A 21,789-nucleotide genomic window follows, 5' to 3' on the forward strand; every position below is an offset into this window, starting at 1 on the left:
AGAACAGGCAATGCAGATTATCTGATTAAGTTCACAGAAAAAGTGGGGGATTGCTATGTCTGTATAGAAGGGCAGTGGCAACACCATTAAGCTTTGTAACAGAGAATTCAGGACACTAAGAATCCAGGACACTAAGAATCCAGTCTATAGAACTGAGGGTTCATGATGATTGTGTAGTACAGAGGATGACAGATGGCCACAAACCGATCATAGGCCATCACAGCTAGGAGAAGGCTGTCCAACACTGCAAATAGTAGGAAAAAGCACATCTGGGTGATGCAGCCTGCATAGGTGATGACTCTGCTCTGTGTCTGGATATTCACCAGCATCTTCGGGACAGTGGTAGACACAAAACCGATATCTGCAAAGGACAGGTTGGAGAGGAAGAAGTACATGGGGGTGTGGAGGTGGGAGTCTGAGATTGTGGCCAGGATCATGAGCAGGTTCCCGAGCACGGTGACCAGGTACATGGACAGGAACAGCCCAAGGAAGAAGGGCTGCAATTCTGGTTCCGCTGAAAGTCCTAGAAGAAGAAATTCTGAAATTCGTGTATCATTCCCTGGTTTCATCTTGTTGATGTGACTACCAAAAAAAGAGAAGGAGAATATGACACAAGCATGCCTTCCAATCCTAACAGAAATGTTGTCATTTATATTCTTTAGACAAGAAGTTAATTTCTTTTTCTAAAATATGTATTTATAAAATTACAGATAAAGTTGCATCTATTTATCATGTACAACATAATATGTTTAAGTATAAGTACAAAGTGAATGGCCATTTGTAGCTAATTAAAATCTGCATTATCTCACGTAATTATCATTTTTGTGGTGAGAACATTTAACATCCACTTTTGCCATTTTTGAAATTACAAAATATCATCATGAACTATAGTTACCATGATGTACAATAGACCTCTCGAGTGAATTCCTTCTCATTAACTGTCATTTTCTATTCTTTGACCAACATCTTCCCAACTTTCTTCATCCCCAACCTCCTCAGCTTCTCATAACCTTCATTTTACAAGAAGTTAATTTCTATATTTTGTATGTGAATCTGATTCCTGTTGGGGATCCCCTTGCATCTCTAATTTGGAGTTCCTTCTTACTCTCAGCCTTTCCCTGAGGGCATGTATTCTATAGTTTTAAGAAGAAAATTTTTCATGCACTTTAATAAAGTAAATTGAATTTTGACATATTCCAGGAATTTAGACGATGAGTGAATGGTGCCATAAAACCAAGGCCTCAACAATCTAATGATGGAGAAATAATATAAGTAAATTTTTAAAATACCACATACTGTGTCAGATGGTAACAAATCTTATGAAGAAAAAGAAAGAAGATAAGAAGAAAAGCGTGGATGAGGCATCATTTTTACTGGGTGTTCAGGCTAGACCAGCAGACAAGGTGGCAACTGAGCAGAGACCATAATGAAGACCCGGTGTGAATGTGCAGAAGTGTGTGCAAGGTGGAAGGAAGGATCAATAAAGCATCCTGAGAAATGTGCCTCTTTTCAGATGTTCAAGGCCAACAAGGAAGCCAATGTGGCAGGAGAATGAGCAAGATGAGAGGGATGAGAGATGGTGTCAGAGGATGTTGAGGAAGGAGATGGCCTGAAAGCTGCTGAAACTGGAAGGCACAAGGAGGCCCTCTGTCCAGATGTCGATGCATTTGCCCTTTATGAATTTGGTTGCAAAGGTATCCCATGAAGTGAAATTCATCCCCTCTTCATTTTCTTCATTTGCCTTGAGTTCTGGAGTTCCGGTATCTGTCTTTTGTTGTTGTTGTTGTTGGAGTCTTACTCTGTCGCCCAGGCTGGAGTGCAGTGGCGTGATCTCGGCTCACTGCACCCTCTGCCTCCTGGGTTCAAGAGATTCTCCTGCCTCAGCCTCCTGAGTAGCTGGGATTACAGGCATGTGCCACCATGCGGGGCTTTTTTCTTTTTTTTTTTTTAGTGGAAACAGGGTTTCACCATATTGGCCAGGCTGGTCTTGAACTCCTGACCTTGTGATTCCTTCGCGTCAGCCTCCCAAAGTGCTGTGATTACAGGTGTAAGCCACCGTGCCTGGCCCGCTCCTTCTTAAAATAAAGAAGAAATGCCCTCACTTCAGTGTATATACCTCCACAACTAATGTCCTATTTCTCTTCTCCACTTAATTGCAAAGATCCCTGGGCAAATGTTCTACTTTTACTCTTTTAATTAGGCTTCCCCCATTTCCTCTTCTAATGGGACTTCCATTTCCGTTACTACTAATTGTCAACTATTATCCTCCATTGCTGAGTTCAACATCCGTTTCTTTTTAGCATCACAAATAAATACATCAATCAATTAATGACTCAAGCAAGCAAACAACCAAAGCAATCTCTCTGCTCTGGGCTTGGCTGTATTGGCTCTCAGGGGACTTCAGGTCTATATTCATGGCTCTCATTTTCCCGGAGCCTTTCCTATAGTACCTACTGCGCACTTGGACTCACCCTGATGGATTTTCTGGAAGGAAGGTGTCGTCCATGTGGATGTATGAATTTCTCCCTGGATGGTCGATGATGGAAACTGAAGCTCTGTCTTGAGACAAGACAGCAGGAGAAGGTCAGGCATCAGTACTCGAGCCAGATTGAGGACTCCAAAAGAAACAAGCATGTCCCATCCAGTCCAAGGTAGCATATGCTTGAGGGACTGTGACAGCGGAGATATTTATGGATTTGTGTATGTGCTCATTAGGCACATTTCCCTCTTGTTATTCCCACCCTCAGCACACGATGTCCCTGTGGGACATTGCTCTGCACTGAAAGAATTTTTTTTTTTCTTGCATACTCTGTTCCCAAGACATTAGGGTAAACATCAGGTCAATCCAGTCTTTTTTTTTTTTTTTTTTTTGAGACAGAGTTTTGCTCTGTCACCCAGGCTGCAGTGCAGTGGCACGATCTTGGCTCACTGTAACCTCCACCTCCCGGGTTCAAGCAATTCTCCTGCCTCAGCCTCCCAAGTAGCTGGGACTACAGGTGTGCGCCACCATGCCTGGCTAATTTTTGTATTTTTAGTAGAGATGGGGTTTCACCATGTTGGCCAGGCTGGTCTCGAACTCCTGACCTCACGTGATCCACCCGCCTCGGCCTCCCAAAGTGCTGGGATTACAGGTGTGAGCCACCATACCCAGCCCACTCCAGCCTTTGTTACTTTTTCTATACGGACTTGCTTATCTTCCAGAGACCTGTCTGAAACCTGAACCCAACCTGGAGTGAAAGTTTTCTCTAAAGTCTAAACTGAGGCACTTGTGAAGAGGTCCTTTGGATCTCTAAAGTTTAGTTTTCTGCTTCAATGATCTGTCTAATGCTGTCATGGGGTGTCGCTTTATGAACATACTTGCATGTTGCCCTTTTTGCTTTATAAATGTAGATGTTTGGCTAAGTTAATCTCATGTTATACACACATTTCCAACCTGATTTTATCAGTTCATTCTTCTTTATTGTGACTTTTGGCTTTTTGTATTAGATCTCTTTCTGGAATTTGCATCACATCACCTTTGGCTATCATCTAAAAATCATTCTTAGGCCGGGTGTGGTGGCTCATGCCTGTAATCCCAACACTCTGGGAGATGGGTGGATCACCTGAGGTCAGGAGTTTGGGAGCAGCCTGGCCAACATGGTGAAACTCTGTCTTTACTAAAAATACAATAATTAGCTGGGCATGGTGGCAGGTGCCTGTAATCCTACTCAGGAGGCTGAGGCAGGGGAATCGCTTGAACCCAGGAGACAGAGGTTGCAGTGAGCCAGGATCACGCCACTGCATTCCAGCCTGGGCAGCAAGAGTGAAACTTCATCTCGGAAAAAAAAAAAAAAAAAAGGAAAAGAAAAAAATCATTCTTCTTTATCATCTGACTACAGCTCATCTTGATCTCTCATATAGCAGTAGTTGCAACACTATTATCGTGTTGCTGTTTATGTCTCTTCCTCGGTCTAGAAGCAGTGGCTTTGTGAAGAATCTGGGGCTTCGATGTTGGGTAGGTATATATTTGGATAGTTAAATCTTTTTTATGAATTGAACATTGAACGTTTTATCATCATGCAATGCCTTTCCTCATCCTCCTTTTTTTTTTTTTGAGACAGAGTCTCGCTCTGTCGCCCAGGCTGGAGTGCAGTGGTGCCATCTCGGCTCACGGCAAGCTCCGCCTCCCGGGTTCACACCATTCTCCTGCTTCAGCCTGCCTAGTAGCTGGGACTACAGGTGCCCACCACCACGTCCGGCTAATTTTTTTGTATTTTTGGTAGAGACGGGGTTTCACCATGTTAGCCAAGATGGTCTCTATCTCCTGACCTCGTGATCCGCCCGCCTTGGCCTGCCAAAGTGCTGGGATTACAGGCGTGAGCCACCGCGGCTGGCCCTTCGTCCTCCTTTTCGACTATTGCTGGTTTAAATTCTGTTTTATCTCTTTTGTTTTCCATTTGTGTGATAGATCTTTCCCCATCATTGATTTTGAGCCTATGGGTGTTATTACATGGATCTCTTGAAGAAGGTGGGAAGAGGGGCCTTGTTTTTATTTTTCAATTTTTAATTTTTTTGGGGTACGTAGTAAGTGTGTATATTACTACAGGGTACATGAAATATTTTGAAACTGCCATGCAATGCACAATTATCACATCATGGAGAATGGGGTACCCATTCCTTCAAGCGTTCATTCTTTGTGTTACAAACAATCCAATTATAGCCTTTAAATTATCTAAAAATGTACAACTAAATTACTACTGACCGTAGGTCACCACCCTGTTGTGCTATCAAATAGTCTTATTCATTTTTTTCTATTTTTTTGGACCCATTAACCATCTGCACCTTTCCCATCTCACTCACTCACCTTCCCAGCCTCTGGTAACCATCCCTTTTTGTCTGTGTGTGTGTTTTGTTTGTTTTTTGTTTTCTGTTTTTTTTTTTTTTTTTGAGATGTAATCTCACTCTGTTGCCCAGGCTGGAGTGCAGTGGTGCAATCTTGGGTCACTGCAATCTCTGCCTCCTGGGTTCAAGCGATTCTCGTGCCTCAGCCTCCCTAGTAGCTGGTATTACAGGTGCGCATCATCATGCCTGGGTAATTTTTGTATTTTTAGTGGAGACAGCATTTCACCATGTTGGTCAGGCTGGTCTCCTGACCTCAAGTGATCCGCCCGCCTCAGTCTCCGAAAGTGCTGGGATTACAGGTGTGAGCTGCTGTGCCTGGCCAGTAACCATCCTACTCTCTATGACCATGAGTTCAATTGTTTTGATTTTTAGATGCCACAAAAAGTGAAAACTTGTGATGTTTATCTTTCTGTGCCTGGATTATTTTACTTAACACAATGACCTCCAGTTTCATCTGTGCTGTCGCAAATGACAGGATCTCTTTATTTTTTATGGCTGGATGGTACTCCATTGTTTGTAAGTACCACATTTTCTTTATTCATTCATTTGTTGATGGACACTGAGGTTGCTTCCAAATCTTGGCTATTGTGAATGTTGCTGCAACAAACATGAGGATGCAGATGTCTCTTTGATGTTATGATTTCCTGTCTTTTGGGTATACACCCAGCAGCAGGATTACTGGATCATATGGTAGCTCTTTTTTTTAGTATTTTGAGGAGCCTCCAAACTGTCCTCCATAGTAGTTGTACTAATTTACATTCCCACAAACAATCTACAAGGGTTCTCTTTTCTCCACATCCTCACCAGCATTTGCTTACCTATCAGGCCAGGCATGGTGGCTCCCGCCTGTAATTCCAACACTTTGGGAGGCTGAGGTGGGCAGATCACCCAAGGTCAGGAGTTCGAGACCAGCCTGGCTGACATGGCGAAACCCTGTCTCTACTAAAAATACAAAAAGTAGCTGGGCATGGTGGCACACACCTGTAGTCCCAGCTACTCAGGAGGCTGAGGCAGGAGAATCTCTTGAACATGGCAGTGGAGGTTGCAACCATTTTGTGCTCTGTATTTAACAAAACAAAAACATCTGTTGAATAAACAGAGAGAGATGAATGAAATAGGCATGAGAGGGTAAAAGATCTGATAGGCACAAGTGGTCAATGAGAGATTGTGATGCAGAAAGCTTCTTCATTTCTGGCAGCACCCCAAGCCTGGTTAAATACCTGTGAAGCCAAGAAAAATTAATAATGAACAAAACATGGTCTATTTAGAGTGTCAAGACACCTTACAGATTGAATACCCCATGAGAAAAATGAGTGAAGGGAATAAGCCCAGAATTCACCAAAGAAAACATAAAAAAATGCAACAAAAGTGAGTTGTTTTTTTTTTTAACCAGATGCAATGGTAACATAGTTTTGTAAAAAATAATAAATGCAAAACTTCTGAAATCAGAAGAAAACAGGTTTGGAATGTCAGAGCTACCTTGAATCAGCTGTCTGAACTTGGAGAATCAACAAGACCATTCAAAATGTTAATATGTTTTTCTAAATAGTGAGATAGCAGCATCCATCCTCCTGAGATGGGAGATGTAATCAATCTGTGTAAGGTGCTTTACATTGTCCCTGTTAGTGAATGAATAGTTATCACCAGTGACGAAGTGAGGCTGATATTTTTCCTTCTGGCTCTCAAAAGTCTCCCTTTTTTCTCTATCACCCAGTTACCCAATTCAATGGTCCTGTTTTAGTTCCTCATGATTTCTTCCAGGCTTCTGAGGCTGGCATCTCTATATACCCATATTCTCATTGATCCAGAAAAATCTATATTTCACAGCTGATCACCTAACACTCTAGCTTAAATGCCCACCCTGTGATTCCCCATGGGAGAAAGAAGCTGAAATTCTACAGCTTCAAACACAAGGCTTGACTCTGATACCTTCACACTGCCCTACCCCAACCCACATCAATCTTCCATAAGTTGACCAAGTTGACCTTGACTTTCAGCTTCACCAGAAGCCAGAGCTTCAATGCTCAATGCCTTCATACCTTTATCTCCTTCTGCTTGAACGTGTTCCGTAAAATAGCAGAAGATGACTAATATTAAAAAAATAGGTCTTTGTGTTCTCACATATACCTGGGATATAAAAAATTAAAACTCATAGAAGTATAGAGTAGAATGGACATTACCAGAGGATAGGGGTGAGGACAGGGTCGATACAAAAAGGAAAATGTTAGTCAAAGGCTATAAAGTTTCAGTTGGACAGGAGGAATAATTTCTAGTGCTCCATTGCACAACATGGTGACTATTGTTGAGAATAATGTACTATATATTTCAAAATTGCTAAAATATTAAATTTTAAATGTTCTTTCCACAAACAAATGATAGATATGTGAGGTGATGGATAGGTTAATTAGCTCCACTTAATCGTTCAACAGTGTATACATATGTCATAACATCACGTTGTACCTCATAAATATATACAGTTATTATTGGTCCATCAAAAATTAAATTTAAAACTAAATTTTAAAAGATCTCATCAAAAAAGACAAAAAGGTAGCTATAAGGAAAAAGGGTTATAAAATAAGGTGGAAATACATATGATTTACTTCTACTAAAGACGCAGAAGAATTTTCTAAGTTAAGAAAAATTGGAGAGTGTGGATTCATGATAGGACCAACTGAGAGATTTGACAAAGTTTATAAAACAAAGTTTATAAACTTTCTTTTCTTCGTCATATATATATATATGGCTTTTACACAATCCCTTGACGTACATCTATACATACATAAAAAATTAACTATTATTCAACAAACTCGGCGAAAAATCTCTAATTCTTCATTTGAATGAATGCAATCAAAAGAATAAAAACACTCACACTCTAGAACATAAAAGCAAAGAACCTGCAAAATCTGCAATAGAGAAAGTAAATGGCTAACAAACCAACAAATACTGTATACTCAGCCTCAGCAGAAAGGAAATAATTGCAATTAAAAACTCTTGAGTATTCCTAATTTGACCTATGAAATAATATTTTTTCAAGTGATTATGAAAAATAATCCAGAGATGTTTCTCAACATCCTACAACTAATGGGACAGCCCACACCACAGAAAGTTAAGCAGTAAAAATGTTAACACTAGAGAGGTTGAAAGGCTATTCTGTCTAGAATATGTCCACCTTCAATGTGTGTATGATTCAATTAGGGATCTTGTTCAAATGTAGATTCTCATATGGGGCCTCTAGGATAGGTCCAGACATTCTACACGTGTAATGGTTTCCCCGTTGATGTTGATGCTCCCTGACCTGTTGGGTGGTTCACTCTTTGAGGATCAAGGCTATGGTCCAGTGTTAGAGTCAGATATTAGTACTTTGAGATCTTCTCCAGCAAGAATCCTACCACACACCTCATATTTGACTTCAGGTGGTCAGTGTTGGACTGGGCAGGTCAGCTTTTGCATAAATAAAGATTGCATGTGCCTCTTGTGTGCTTCTCTTATGAAAGAAAATGAAACCTTTAGAAATTCCATCTACTGGCTGGGCGCGGTGGCTCACGTCTGTAATCTCAGCACTTTGGAAGGCTGAGGCGGGTGGATCACAAGGTCAGGAGTTTAAGATCAGCCTGGCCAATATGGTGAAACCCTGTCTCTATTAAAAATACAAAAATTAGCTAGGCGTGGTGGCACGTGCCTGTAGTCCCAGCTACCTGGGAGGCTGAGGCAGGAGAATCACTTGAGCTCAGGAGGCAGAGGTTGCAGTGAGCCAAGATCGTGCCACTGCACTCCAGCCTGGGTGACACAGTGAGACTCTGTCTCAAAAAAAAATTCCATCTACTTATGCAGTTTATGTGAGAAGTAAGCAATATTTTGAAGCTCATTGGAGATTACCTTGCACAGAGCAGATGCTCAATGGATATGTCAGCTATTCTTGACTATGTCTTTAGTTCATCAAATTACTCCTTCAATTCTTGTAGGAAGTCTTATAAGAACTCCTTTAATTCTTCATAGAACACTTATTTTATTGCAAGTTTATAGTACATCATTCATTAACATTTAATGTGGACATAAGTATGAAATGCTTGCATTTCTCATGCCAGTAAATTTAATTTTTACTTATTTATTAACTCCCCTATTGTCTTTGGGAATATTGTGTTTCTCCACCTTTGGCTCTGGGCTTTGCTAACACCTCAGTTGGGAGGCATGTATATCCCTACATTGGTTGATGTGGAGCATAGATATGTGATGTGCTTTGTCTGAAAGAATGTGAGCATTCATGAGATGTCCAATGTCTATGAAGAAGTTGTAACAGGCCTTGTGAGTTTCCACCACTTCTCTTGATCTTCCTCTGTCAAACTGTCCTTCCTATTCAAAATTCAAAAACTAACTAGATTTGGATAGTCGCATGGACTGAATATTTTGTCCTCTTCAAAATCCCTATGTCCTAATCCCAATGAAAAACTTTCCCAACATAAACTCCTAGGTGATAAAAAAGCAGGACATTAAACCGTTCACTAATGAGATGGCTTATTATGCAGCAATAGCTTACTGATACAATAAACAGTGCAAACAGATATAAAGACATTCAAAATATTCTAATGCTTCTTAGTTTTTAACATTGGTTCTTATATTTGAGGCAGCATTAATGATTACCTGGATATTGATGCTTATGTCAGATAATTGTATTAAAACGAGAGTATTGTTTCCTTTTTTTCTAGGCAGCCAGGAAAGCTTGCAAGGACATATATGTTTTTGAAGGAATGAATTGTGACCTTGGTTCACACAAGTTTCTATTCCCAGAGGCAATAATAGGCAGAAATCCAAGTTCACGTGTGTGTTCACGTGTGTGTATTCCTTTGATCGTGAGAGTTGAAGAGAGTTCAGAGTATAAAATATATAAAGCAACTGCTGATAAACGAAGCACACATATTGTTCACTTATCTGCACTTTAATGTTTATGACACAATTTTTAAAGGGGAAGATATTTGTTAGTACAATGGAGGGAGTCGTATTTATAGGTAGCGCTGGAAAATTTTAAGTAAAATGAGGAAGCTAATATGATAAAATTATATGGACTATGACACCAAATCTCTCAGATGCGCAAACTTCATTACACATGGACACTAAGCTTCTATGCTTCAGAGGTTCCACGGTAATTCCATATGTGACTGAAAGTTTTATTCTGTCATATTGAAGGTAATTGCTGAGTCTTAAGGCCAGATGAAGTCAATTTATGTGTGCTCACTTGTCTTTGTGTTTAGTTTACACTTGGAACATGTATTTTATAAGCAATTTTTAATCCCAGCACTCTGGGAGGCCGAGGTGGGTGGATCACGAGGTCAGGAGATCGAGACCATCCTGGCTAACACGGTGAAACCTCGTCTGTACTAAAAATACAAAAAATTAGCTGGGCGTAGTGGCAGGCGCCTGTAGTCCCAGCTACTCGGGAGGCTGAGGCAGGAGAATGACGTGAACCTGGGAGGTGGAGCTTGCAGTGAGCCAAGATCACGCCACTGCACTCCAGCCTGGGAGACAGAGCGAGACTCTGTCTCAAAAATCAATCAATCAATAAATAAAATAAAAAATAAAAAATAAGCAATTTTTGTCCTCCTTCTTTTTACCAGGGAATATAGAGGGCGCTGTAGACACCAAGCAGAATAGAAGACAGGATCCTAAGGAAGAGAATAAAATTCCAGGAGTAGCTATAAAACACACTAGTATATTAAAATTTACATTGTGAGGAGGACCAGTTAAGGCAGTGATAGAGAAAGAAATAACAAATGGAAAAATGAAAACCTGTGGTCTCAGCTAGGCATCCACAGTAAAATTATATTAATGACCTTAGAGTGGCCATTCTTAATTATTTGGGCTAACACAACTCATTACTGCATGAGACGGATAGGAATCTCCACCTTGTTTCTGACCCTAGTCTGGGAATAACTTTGCAAAAGTTGGAAAATGACAAAGGACAAAAAAACTGTTGGCTGTTTGAGAGCTGAAAGCTTTTAAAGAAAAAGCATACGTTTTACAAAGCAGTTAAGATCATACAAATCCCAAAAAATTAACAGAAGGAACCACTTCTATTTTCACAATCTGACTAATAAATCACAATGTTTGGGTCTGGGGCTTACAGCTCTGGAATAACAGACCCTTCTTGAAAAATGGCTCTTTAAAAAAAATTTTTTTTTTTTTAAATTTTGAGACAGAGTCTCACTCTGTCTCCCAGGCTGGAGTGCAGTGGCATGATCTCAGCTCACTGCAACCTTGCCTCATGGGTTCAAGCAATTCTCCTGCCTCAGCCTCCTGAGTGGCTGGGACTACAGGCGCATGCCACTACGCCCGGCTAATTTTTGTATTTTTAGTAGAGATGGGGGTTTCACCATGTTGGCCAGGCTGGTCTCGAACTCCTGACCTCATGATCCGCCCACCTCTGCCTCCCAAAGTGCTGGGATTACAGGCATGAGCCACTGTGCCCGGCCGAAAAATGGCTCTTTTATTGTTTCCCTCTGAAGAATTGTGCCAGAGCCCCCTTTATGTCTTTATTCCTCAGACTGTAAATGAAGGGGTTGAGCATGGGGGTGACCACAGTGTACATCACCGAGGCAACAGCAGTTGAGTGTAAGTTTTGGGTCATAGTAGAGCTAAGGTACACCCCTAGCCCCGTACCATAAAATATGGAGACAACTGAGAGGTGAGATGCACAGGTGGAAAATGCCTTGTACTTCCCCTGAGTTGACGAGATTGCACGTATGGAGGAAACTATCCTACAGTAAGAATAAAGGATCCCAACAAGAGGACCACCATCCAGCAGCACAGCTGCAAAATACATCACCATGTTGTTCACAAAGGTGTCAGAACAGGAAAGGTGGATCATCTCATTAAGTTCACAGAAAAAGTGAGGGATTTCCAAGTCTGTGCAGAAGGACAAATGCAATGTCACTAAGCTTTGTAACATGGAGTTTAGGACACTTATGATCCAGGACACCAGAACCAGCAGTCCACAGAGCTGAGGGCTCATGATGACCGTGTAGTGCAGGGGGTGACAGATGGCCACAAACCGGTCATAGGCCATCACGGTCAGGAGTAAGCTGTCCAACACTATAAAGAGTACAAAAAAGCACATCTGGGTGATGCAACCTGCATAGGTAATGACTTTGCTCTGTGTCTGGATGTTCACCAACATCTTTGGGACCGTGGTGGAGGCAAAACAGATATCTACGAAGGACAGGTTGGAGAGAAAGAAGTACATGGGGGTGTGGAGGCGGGAGTCTGAGATTGCGGCCAGGATGATGAGCAGGTTCCCGAGCACAGTGACCAGGTACATGGACAGGAACAGCCCAAAGAGGAAGGGCTGCAATTCTTGTTTTTCTGAAAATCCTAGAAGAAGAAATTCTGAAATTTGTGTCTCATTCCCTGCTTTCACCTGGTTGATGTTTCTACCAAAAACAAACAAACAAATGAAAAAACACACAAGAAAGAAGAGAACATGAGAAAAACATGCATTGCAAACTTACCAGAAATGCTGTCATACATATTCTACAGTGAAGAAGCTATGTTTTATTTTATTTTTTATTTTTGTTTTTTTGAGATAGAGTTTTAATCTTGATGCCCAGGCTGGAGTGCAATGGCGCGATCTTGGCTCACTGCAACCTCCGCCTCCCAGTTTCAAGCGATTCTCCTATCTTAGCCTCCCAAGTAGCTAGGATTACAGGTGCACGCCACCATGCCTGGCTAATTTTTGTATTTTTAGTCAAGACTGGGTTTCACCATGTTGGCCAGGATGGTCTCAAACTCCTGACCTTAGGTGATTCACCCGCCTCGGCATCCCAAACTGCTGGGATTACAAGCATAGGAAGAAGTAGTATCTAAGGTTATGGTTTCATATTATATAATGATATAAGGATTCCAATATTTATGAGAAAGGTGGTCTTTAGTCAGATGATAAATAATGATCACCAAATGATGGTCAAAGGTAATGCAACTTCTAAGAAGAGATCTAATACAAAAAGCCAAAAAGCACAATAAAAAATAAGAGAGAAAACAAGTTGGAAATGCATGCATAAAAGGCAATTTATTTGTCCAAATGTTGCAGAAGAACTTTCTACATTTATGTAGCAATGAGGGGAGCACACTATGATCAATGGATTTGGCTACACAATACTTCTAAGCTTTCACACATTTCCCTCAAATACATTGAAAATTACATAACAGTAATAAAAGACATATGCCAAAATTGATGAAGAACTCCAAGTCTTATATTTTGATAAATGAAATAAAAACAGGATTAAAAATATTACAAACCCATTTTACAAAAGGAAAGTTCATGTACAGTTTGCAATAGCTGTAAATGTCTAACAAATACACAGATATATTTAGCTTCACTAGTAAAAAAAGTGGCAAAGTTTGCTAGTATTTCACTTTTTCACCTATTAAATAAGTTTTTGATTTCATTTGAATACTTAGCATGAGAGAAGATATTACAAAATGTATACCTCATGACTGCTGTTGTCAGGTAGTATTTGAAAGGAATTCATTGGTCTGGATCTTTCTCACCAATATGGAAAGACAGTCAAATATGCCCCTTCTTAGAAACAAACAAACAAACAGACAAACAAATCCCTGTCTTCAGTGTATATCTCTCCACAGGTAATTGACAGAGCAGGAGCACCATCATCTTGGACAACCGCCACTTTAAGTTCCAGCTCCTTTTCTAACCTCATGCATCTTAAGAAAATCACTTCTCTTCAACAACAAGCAGCCAGAAAGACCAGACAGTAAAACACAGATAAGACAGCTCGGGCACAGAGGGAGGGGGAAAGTCTCTTGGGTAACCACCAAACCTGGCACTCACACAGTGGGCCCCAGAAAAACAGTGGGCTCTAATAAGCACATTCCTTTCCCTTTAGGTGCACTAAGATAGGGAAGCTAAAAGCAGACTTGGGGGGTATGCCTGCAGCTGCAAGAAGATGTACGGGAACAGACACAAAAACTCTCTCTCCAGGTAAGCAAGACAAAGAGGCACAGAAACATTCCAAGCTGGTGATAAGCTCTCCCGCCTTGAACCCTTAAAAACTCTTAGTCTGTAAGAGAGTGCCTTGGCTGGCACAGTGGCTTACGTCTGTAATCCCAGCACTTTGGGAGGCTGAGGCAAGCAGATCATGAGGTCAGGAGTTTGAGACCAGCCTGGTCAACATAGTGAAACCCTGTCTCTACTAAAAATACAAAAAATTAGCTGGGCGTGGTGGCAGGCACCTGTAGTCCCAGCTACTTGGGAGGTGGAGGCAGGAGAATCACTTGAACCTGGGAGGCAGAGGTTGCAGTGAGCTGAGATTGCACCACTGCACTTCAGCCCGGGCAACAGTGTGAGACTCTGTCTCAAAAAAAAAAAAAAAAAAAAAAGAAAGAGAGTACCTCTGACCTAACTCAGCCAGAAGCCCCTCTCAGGTTTGTTCTCCAAAATAAACCTGTCTTCAACCGTTGAGCTGCTTTTCATGTTTCTTTCCTCTTTCTTTAACTATTACAGTAGTACCCTATTTTTCATCTTCACTTAATTGTAAAGATCCTTGGGCACGGATGCTACTTTTACTGGAGCCACTTTAATCGTCTCATTTCCTCTTCTAATTGGGCTTCTATTACTATTACTTCATTGTCAACAATCATCCTCCAATGCTGAATTCAATGTTCATGTCTCTTTTTAGTATCCTAAGTAAATACCTGAATCAATTAATTAGTCAGGCAAGCTGGCAAACAACCACAACAATCTCTCCACTCTAGCACTGGTTGGTTTGGCTCTCAGGTGACCTTAGGTTCACGTTCACAGCTCCCATTCTCCCTGACCCTTTCCCGCAGTACCTACTGGACTCTTGGACTTACCTTGACTGGTTTTCTGAAAGAAAAGCCTCCATGTGGAAGTGTGAATTCCTCCCTGAATGGTTGTTGGTGGAGATGGAAGCTCTGTCCCGAGACAAGACAGTAGGAGAAAGGAAAGCATCGGTGCCCAAGCCAGCAGATTTAGACTCCAAAAAACACAAGCATGTCCCATCCAGCCCAAGGTTGCATATGCTAAGTGACAACAGCCAAGGGGGTACTTACAGATTTGCACATTAGGTGCATTTCCTCTTGTTATTCCAACCCTGAGCAGATCATTTTCCTTTGGGATTTTACCCTGCTCTGAACTGATTTTTTCCCTGCATTCTCTATTCCCAGGACACCATATTAAGCCTGCAGTGAATCCAGTCTTTATTATTCCTTCTCCATGGACTTGTTTGCCTTCCAGAGTTCTAACCTCCTAACGCCTTACTCTATTCCTCATTCCCGAGGGAAGGTTTTCTCCTAAGTCTAAACTAAGGATCTTGTCTTAACTATGTTCCTTGTGTCTCCAAGGTATTCACTTGTGATGGCAACACAGCCCTTGAATATCTCCAGAATTATCGCTATTTTCCTCTTTAACAAGGGGGTGAACTCTGTTCTGATATAAAACCGTGAGTCCTACATTTATTGAAATCATGATGCTTTTGCCAAAACAATGAGAAATTTTGTACTTCTTAAAAAGGTTAAGAGCTGTCATTTAATTCTTCATGTATAAAACATCTGGTTACTCTTAAGAGATATATTTGGCTCTTTTTATGCAAGTTGCCCTGAGAATAGCACCTTCTAAAGATTATTTAATTTAATTTTTCAAAATTTATTTATTTATTTAAATTGACAGATAAAATTGTATTTATCACATAAAACATCACATTTAGAGGTATATATACATTACAGAATGGTTAGGTCTAGCTAATGGATATATGTTTTACCTCACATAGTTATCATTTTTGTAGTGAAAACACTTAACATCCACTCTCTTAGCATTTTTCAGAAACACCATATATCATCATTAAATATAAAATCTTCATGCTATACTGTAGATCTTCTGAACATATTTTTCCTGGCTGCAATTTTGTATCCTTTGACAAACATTTCTCCACTCCTCCTCCCACAACAGCTGTAGCCTCTGGTAGCCACTGTTCTACTCTATAATTCTATGAGATCAAATTTTTTATATTCCACATGATTAAGATCATGTGATATTTGTGTTTCTGTGCCTAGAATATTTCACTTAACATAATCCTCTCTAGGTTCTTGTTCTTTCATTTTGTTGCAAATCACAGTATTTCCTTCTTACACAGGGCTGTATAGTATTCCATTATGTACATGTGCCACATTTTAATATCCACTCATCCACTAAGGTACACTTAGATTGACTTCATATCTTGGCTATTGTGACACTGCAATAAACAAAAAAGTGCAGATATCTGTTTAATACACTATTGTCATTTCCCTTGGATAAATACCTAGTGGGATTCCTGAGTCGCATTCTATTTTTAACTTTTTGAGGAACGTACATACTGTTTTCCATAATGGCTATACTAATTTACATTGCATGAACAATGTATAAGATTTCCCCTTTCTCCATATCGTTGTCAGCATTTGTTATTTTTCCTGTCTTTTGATAATAGCCCTGTTAGCTGGGATGACGTGGTATCTCATTGTGGATTCAATTTGCATTTCCCTGATAATTCGTGACTTTGAGCACTTTTCATGGACTATTGTATACTTGTATGTCTTCTTTTGAAAAAAGTGTCCTCAGGTCGTTGCCTATTTATTAATCAGATTATTTTTTCCCACTATTGAGTTTTAAAATACATTCTAGATAACCATTTTTCAGATGTTTAGTTTGGAAATACTGTCTCTCATTCTACAGCTTTTCTCTTGGATCTGTCAATTATCTCCTTTGCTGTGCAGAAGATTTTTTAGTTTGATGTCATCCCATTCATCTATTTTTACTTTGGTAATCTATGCTTTTGAAGTTTTATTTTGAAAAATCTTTACCTTGACTAATTTTATGAAGCTTATCCCATGTACTTTCTTCTAGTAGTTTCATAGTTTTTGGTATTCCATTTAAATATTTATTTCATTTAAGGTTAATTTTTGTATATAGCAAGAAAAGGAATCTAGTTTCCTTTTTCTGAATGTGGATATCCAGTTTTCCCAGTAGCATTCATTAAAAAGACTGTCCTTTCACCAATATGTGTTCTTGGCACTTTTGTCTAAAATCAGTTGGCTGTAAATATGTGTGTTTATTTATGGGTTTTCGTCTCTATTCCTTTGGCCCATATGTATGTTTTTATGCCAGCATGATTCTGGTTTAGGTACAATAGCTTCGTAATATAGTTTGAAGTCAGATAGTGTGATGTCTCCAGCTTTGTTCTTTTGGTTCAACATTGTTTTAGCCATGTAGGGTCTTGGGTGGTGCCATATGTATTATACAATTTTTTTTTGTATTTCTGTGAAGAATGTCATTGGTATTTTGACAGGGATTGCATTGTGTCTTTTGATCACTTTGGGTATTATGGGCATTTTGATAATATTGTTATTTAGTTATTTATTTATTTTTTGAGACAAAGTCTCACTCTGTTGCCAGACTGGAGCCCAGTGGCACGATCCCCACTCACTGCAACCTCCATCTCCCAGGTTCAAGTGATTCTTGTGCCTCAGCCTCCTGAGTAGCTGGGACACAGGCAGCCGCCACCCTGCCTGGATAGTTTTTGTATTTTTAGTAGAGATGGGGTTTTGCCATGTTGGCCAGGCTGGTCTCAAACTCCTGACCTCAGGTGATCTGCCCACCTTGCCCTCCCCAAATCCTGGGATTATAGGCATGAGCCACCGCACCTGGCCAATTTTGACAATATTAATCAGGAATACATGTTCTACCTTCAGTACTTGGCAGAGAGCATGTATTCTAAAGTTTTAATGAGAAAATCTTTCATGCATTTGAGGAATATAAAGTGGATTTTGGCATATTCCAGGCACTGTCCAGAAAATGAATGTGTGATGTTATAAAACAAAAGAAGAAAGAGGTAAGAAGGAGAATGTGGATGGAGTGTTATTTTTTATTGGGTGGTCAGGTAAGACCAGCAGACAAGGTGACAACTGAACAGAGACCATAATGAAGACAGGGTGGAGTCACCATGTTCCTTGCAGAAGCGTATGCAAGGCAGAAGGAACGACAATGAAAGACCCTGAGGCATGTTCTTCTTTCAGATGTTCAAGTCCAACAAGTAAGCCAGTGTGGCAGGCAAACAAGCAAGAGGAGAGGAATGAGAGATGGTTTCAGAGGATATTGAGGAAGGAGTTGGCCTGGAAGCTGCTGAAACCTGAAGACACAAGGAGTCCTTCTGTCCAGATGTTGCATTTGCACTTTATTAATTTGGTTGCAAAGGCGCCCCATGAATTGCAATGAACATCGTCTTTGTTTCCTGCTGTGGCCTTGAGTTCTGATGTTCATATGATGAGTTATCTTTTGGAATATATAGCCCAGGTTCTCTTTGTCTGAAACTTCTCACCCTAAAGAAACATACACACACTCATACACACGGAACACATATACACATCTGATGTTCATATTTTGAGTTGTCATTTGGAATATGTAGCTCAGGATCTCTTTGTCTGAAACTTCTTCTCACTCTGAAGAATCATACACACACACACACACATACACACACACACATAGACACATACACACATACATACGGAACACACATACACATCTGCAGTGGCTTCCTGGGTGCGTGTTACTCCCATGCTCTTCTCAACACCAATTACAGCATTAGAAAGGAAATGGATACCAGGTAAGATTTGAATAATGAAAATCTAAAACAAACTTACAAAAGAAAAGATATGAAATAAATTACTGACATGAGTCAGAAATTCAAAATTAAAGGGGCAAACATCTGCAAATAAATGCTCAACCATTGTGGAAGACAGTGTGGCAATTCCTCAAAGATCTAAAGACAGAAATATCCTTCAACCCAGCAATCCCATTCCTGGGTATATACCCATAGGAATATAAATCATTCTATTATAAAGACACATGCACATGTATAGTCATTGCAACACTATTCAAAATAGCAAAGACATGGAGTCAACGTAGATGCCCATGAATGATAGACTGGATAAAGAAAATGTGGTACATATATACCATGGAATACTATGCAGCCATAAAAAAGAACAAGATCATGTCCTTTGCAGCAACATGGTTGGAGTTAGAGGCCATTATCCTTAGCAAACTAACACAGGAACAGAAAATCAAATACCAGATGTTCTCACTTACAAGTGGGAGCTAAATCATGAGAGCACATGGACACATAGAGGGAAACAACACACACTGGGGCCAATTGGAGGGTGGAGGGTGGGAGGAGGGAGATCAGGAAAGATAACTAATGGGTATGAGGCTTAATACCTGGGTGATGAAATAATCTGTACAATAAACCCCCATGACACGTGTTTACCTATGTAACAAAACTGCACATGTACCCCTGAACTTAAAAGTAAAAAAATTAAAATACGCTTTTTTTTTTAGCAATAGAAGAAACAGTATTTAAAGCCATAATTTCATTCCTATCTAAGTATAAATGGATCCAAATATGCTTACGAAAAAGATCTTAAGTTGAGTGTAATTTTAGTTTGTATTCAATTGTAGGTTGTAGGTGCAAAAGAGTATCTTCCACAAGATGGCAGTAGATTACTGCTTTAAAATATAGATCTGCATATTCTCATTTATATGCAGAATCTAAATAATCAAACTCATAGGGATAGAGAGGAGTAAGGCAGTGGTTACCAGGGACTGGAGTATGGGGTGGGGTGGATGGGGAAAGCGGAGATATTAGATAAAGGATATAAAGTTAGCAAGAATGGGTTCTAGTAATCTATTGCACAGCATGATGACTTTAGTTGAGAATAATGTATTATATATTTCCAAAGTGCTAGTATCATAGATTTTAAATGTTCTCAACCTCAAAGACATGATAAGTGTATGAAGTGACCGATACATTAATTAGGTTCCTTTAATCATTCTACAATGAATACATATAAAATAACATCTTATCCTGTGTTAGTTTGCTGAGAATGATGGTTTCCAGCTTCATCCATGTCCCTGCAAAGGACATGAACTCATCCTTTTTTATGGCCGCATAGTATTCTATCGTGTATAGGTGCCACATTTTCCTTATCCAGTCTACCATTGACGGGCATTTGGGTTGGTTCCAAGTCTTTGCTACCGTGAACAGTGCTGCAATAAACATACGTGTGCATGTGTCTTTATAGTAGAATGATTTATAATCCTTTGGGTATATACCCAGTAATGGGATTGCTAGAAAACCAAACACTGCATGTTCTCACTCACAAGTGGGAGTTGAACAATGAGAACACACAGACACAAGGAGGGGAATATCACACACCGGGGCCTGTCGGTGGGTGGAGGGCTAGCAGAGGGATAGCACTGGGAGAAATACCTAATGCAGATGACGGCTTGATGGGTGCAGCAAACCACCATGGCACGTGTATACCTATGTAACAAACCTACGTGTTCTGCACATGTATCCCATAACTTGAAGTATAATAAAAAATAAAAATAGAAATAAAAATAAAATAACATCTTATTGCACCCCACAAGAATGCAATGATTTTTGTCAATCAAAACAGAAATTAAAACATTAAATTAAAAATAAAAATAGATCTAATTACAAAAGGAAGCAATAAGCAAAAACAGATGTGAAATAAGATGGAAATACTTATGAAGGATGATATATTTCTAGCAATGATGCAGAAGAATTTTCTAAGTCAAAAAACAATAGGAGAGGTGGGAACAAATTCTGACAAACAGATTTGAGCACACAACGCTTATAAACTTTCACACATTTTCCTGATATACACCTCTACATACATAAAAATTAAACATTATTCAGCAAAGTTGGTGAAAAAGCTACAATTTCTTGTTTGAAAGAATGCAGTCAAAAGAATGAAAACATTCAGACGTCAGAACATGAAAGCAGGGAACTTGCATAATTTGCAATAGAGAAAATAAAAAGCAAACAAATCCAGCCTCACCAGAAGAAGAAAATAATTGCAAGCAAAAACTCTTTAGTATTCTCATTTTGACCTATTGTATAACATTTATTTTTCATGTGAATATCCAACATGAGAGAAGAGACTATGAAATGTATGTCTTGTGAACTGTTGTTGCAAGATGGAATTTACAAGTAATCCATTGGTGTGAATCTTTGCAGTTAAGTACAGAAACATGCTCAAATACACCTCTCTTAAAATTTGTTCCAAAGTCTCTCAATTCATTGCACATCATTCCACACCAAATATTCTACTTTCCTGCTTCTTTCACTGCAAAATTTCTAGTATATGTCGTAATTTACTGGAACCACTTTTTGTCTTCCATTCCTTCTTCAATCTCATCCAAATCAACTTCCTTTATTATCACTTAGTTGTCAACAGTGATCCCTGCATTGCTTAGTATGACAAACACTTCTCTTTTTAACATATTAACTATATTAAATATAAATTAGTCAACCAGGCAAACAAACACACACCAATCTCTCAGCTTGACTTAGGCTAGTTTGGCTTTCAGGTAACACTAGGTAAATATTCTTGACTTATATTGCCTCTGAACCTTTTCTGCAGTACCTACTGGGCGTACTCACCTGTATGGGGTCTCAGACAGGAAGGTCTCCCTATGGAAGTCTGAGCTCCTCCCCGGATGCTGATAATGGAGAATGAAGCTCTGTCCCCAGACAAGACAGTAAGAAGAAGTGAAACATCAGCCCCTTAGCCAGACATATGTCTACAAACCATTCACATCACATGCAGTCCGAAGCTGTTACAGTCTTAAGGACAATAGCAGATGAAATAGATTTTTACAATTCCCTGTATCTATACATCAGACAAATTTCCCTTTTTTCACTCCAATCCATGAGCACCTGATCTTTTTTCATCTGTTGATTTTTAAAAAAAATTATTTCAATAGTTTTTTGGGGAACAGGTATTGTTTGGTTACATGAATAAGTTCTTTAGTGGTGATTTCTTTTTTTT

The 21,789-nt window shown here is 39.7% G+C and overlaps 1 protein-coding gene and 1 pseudogene across 1 annotated transcript; both read right to left on the reverse strand.

Annotated features, from left to right (window-relative positions):
- LOC129528914 (olfactory receptor 7A10-like) overlaps positions 1–569 on the reverse strand; it is a 929-nt pseudogene extending 360 nt beyond the window's left edge.
- Positions 570–11,359: 10,790 nt separating this feature from the next.
- On the reverse strand, positions 11,360–12,283 carry LOC129528915 (putative olfactory receptor 7A2). The gene has a single exon (XM_055371997.1). The coding sequence runs from the start codon at positions 12,188–12,190 to the stop codon at positions 11,360–11,362; it is 831 nt and encodes a 276-aa protein (XP_055227972.1). The 5' UTR covers positions 12,191–12,283.
- Between the last annotated feature and the right edge of the window lie 9,506 nt (positions 12,284–21,789).

Source organism: Gorilla gorilla, chromosome 20 (assembly GCF_029281585.2).
Source record: "Gorilla gorilla gorilla isolate KB3781 chromosome 20, NHGRI_mGorGor1-v2.1_pri, whole genome shotgun sequence".
In the NCBI taxonomy this organism is placed as follows: Eukaryota; Metazoa; Chordata; class Mammalia; order Primates; family Hominidae; genus Gorilla; species Gorilla gorilla.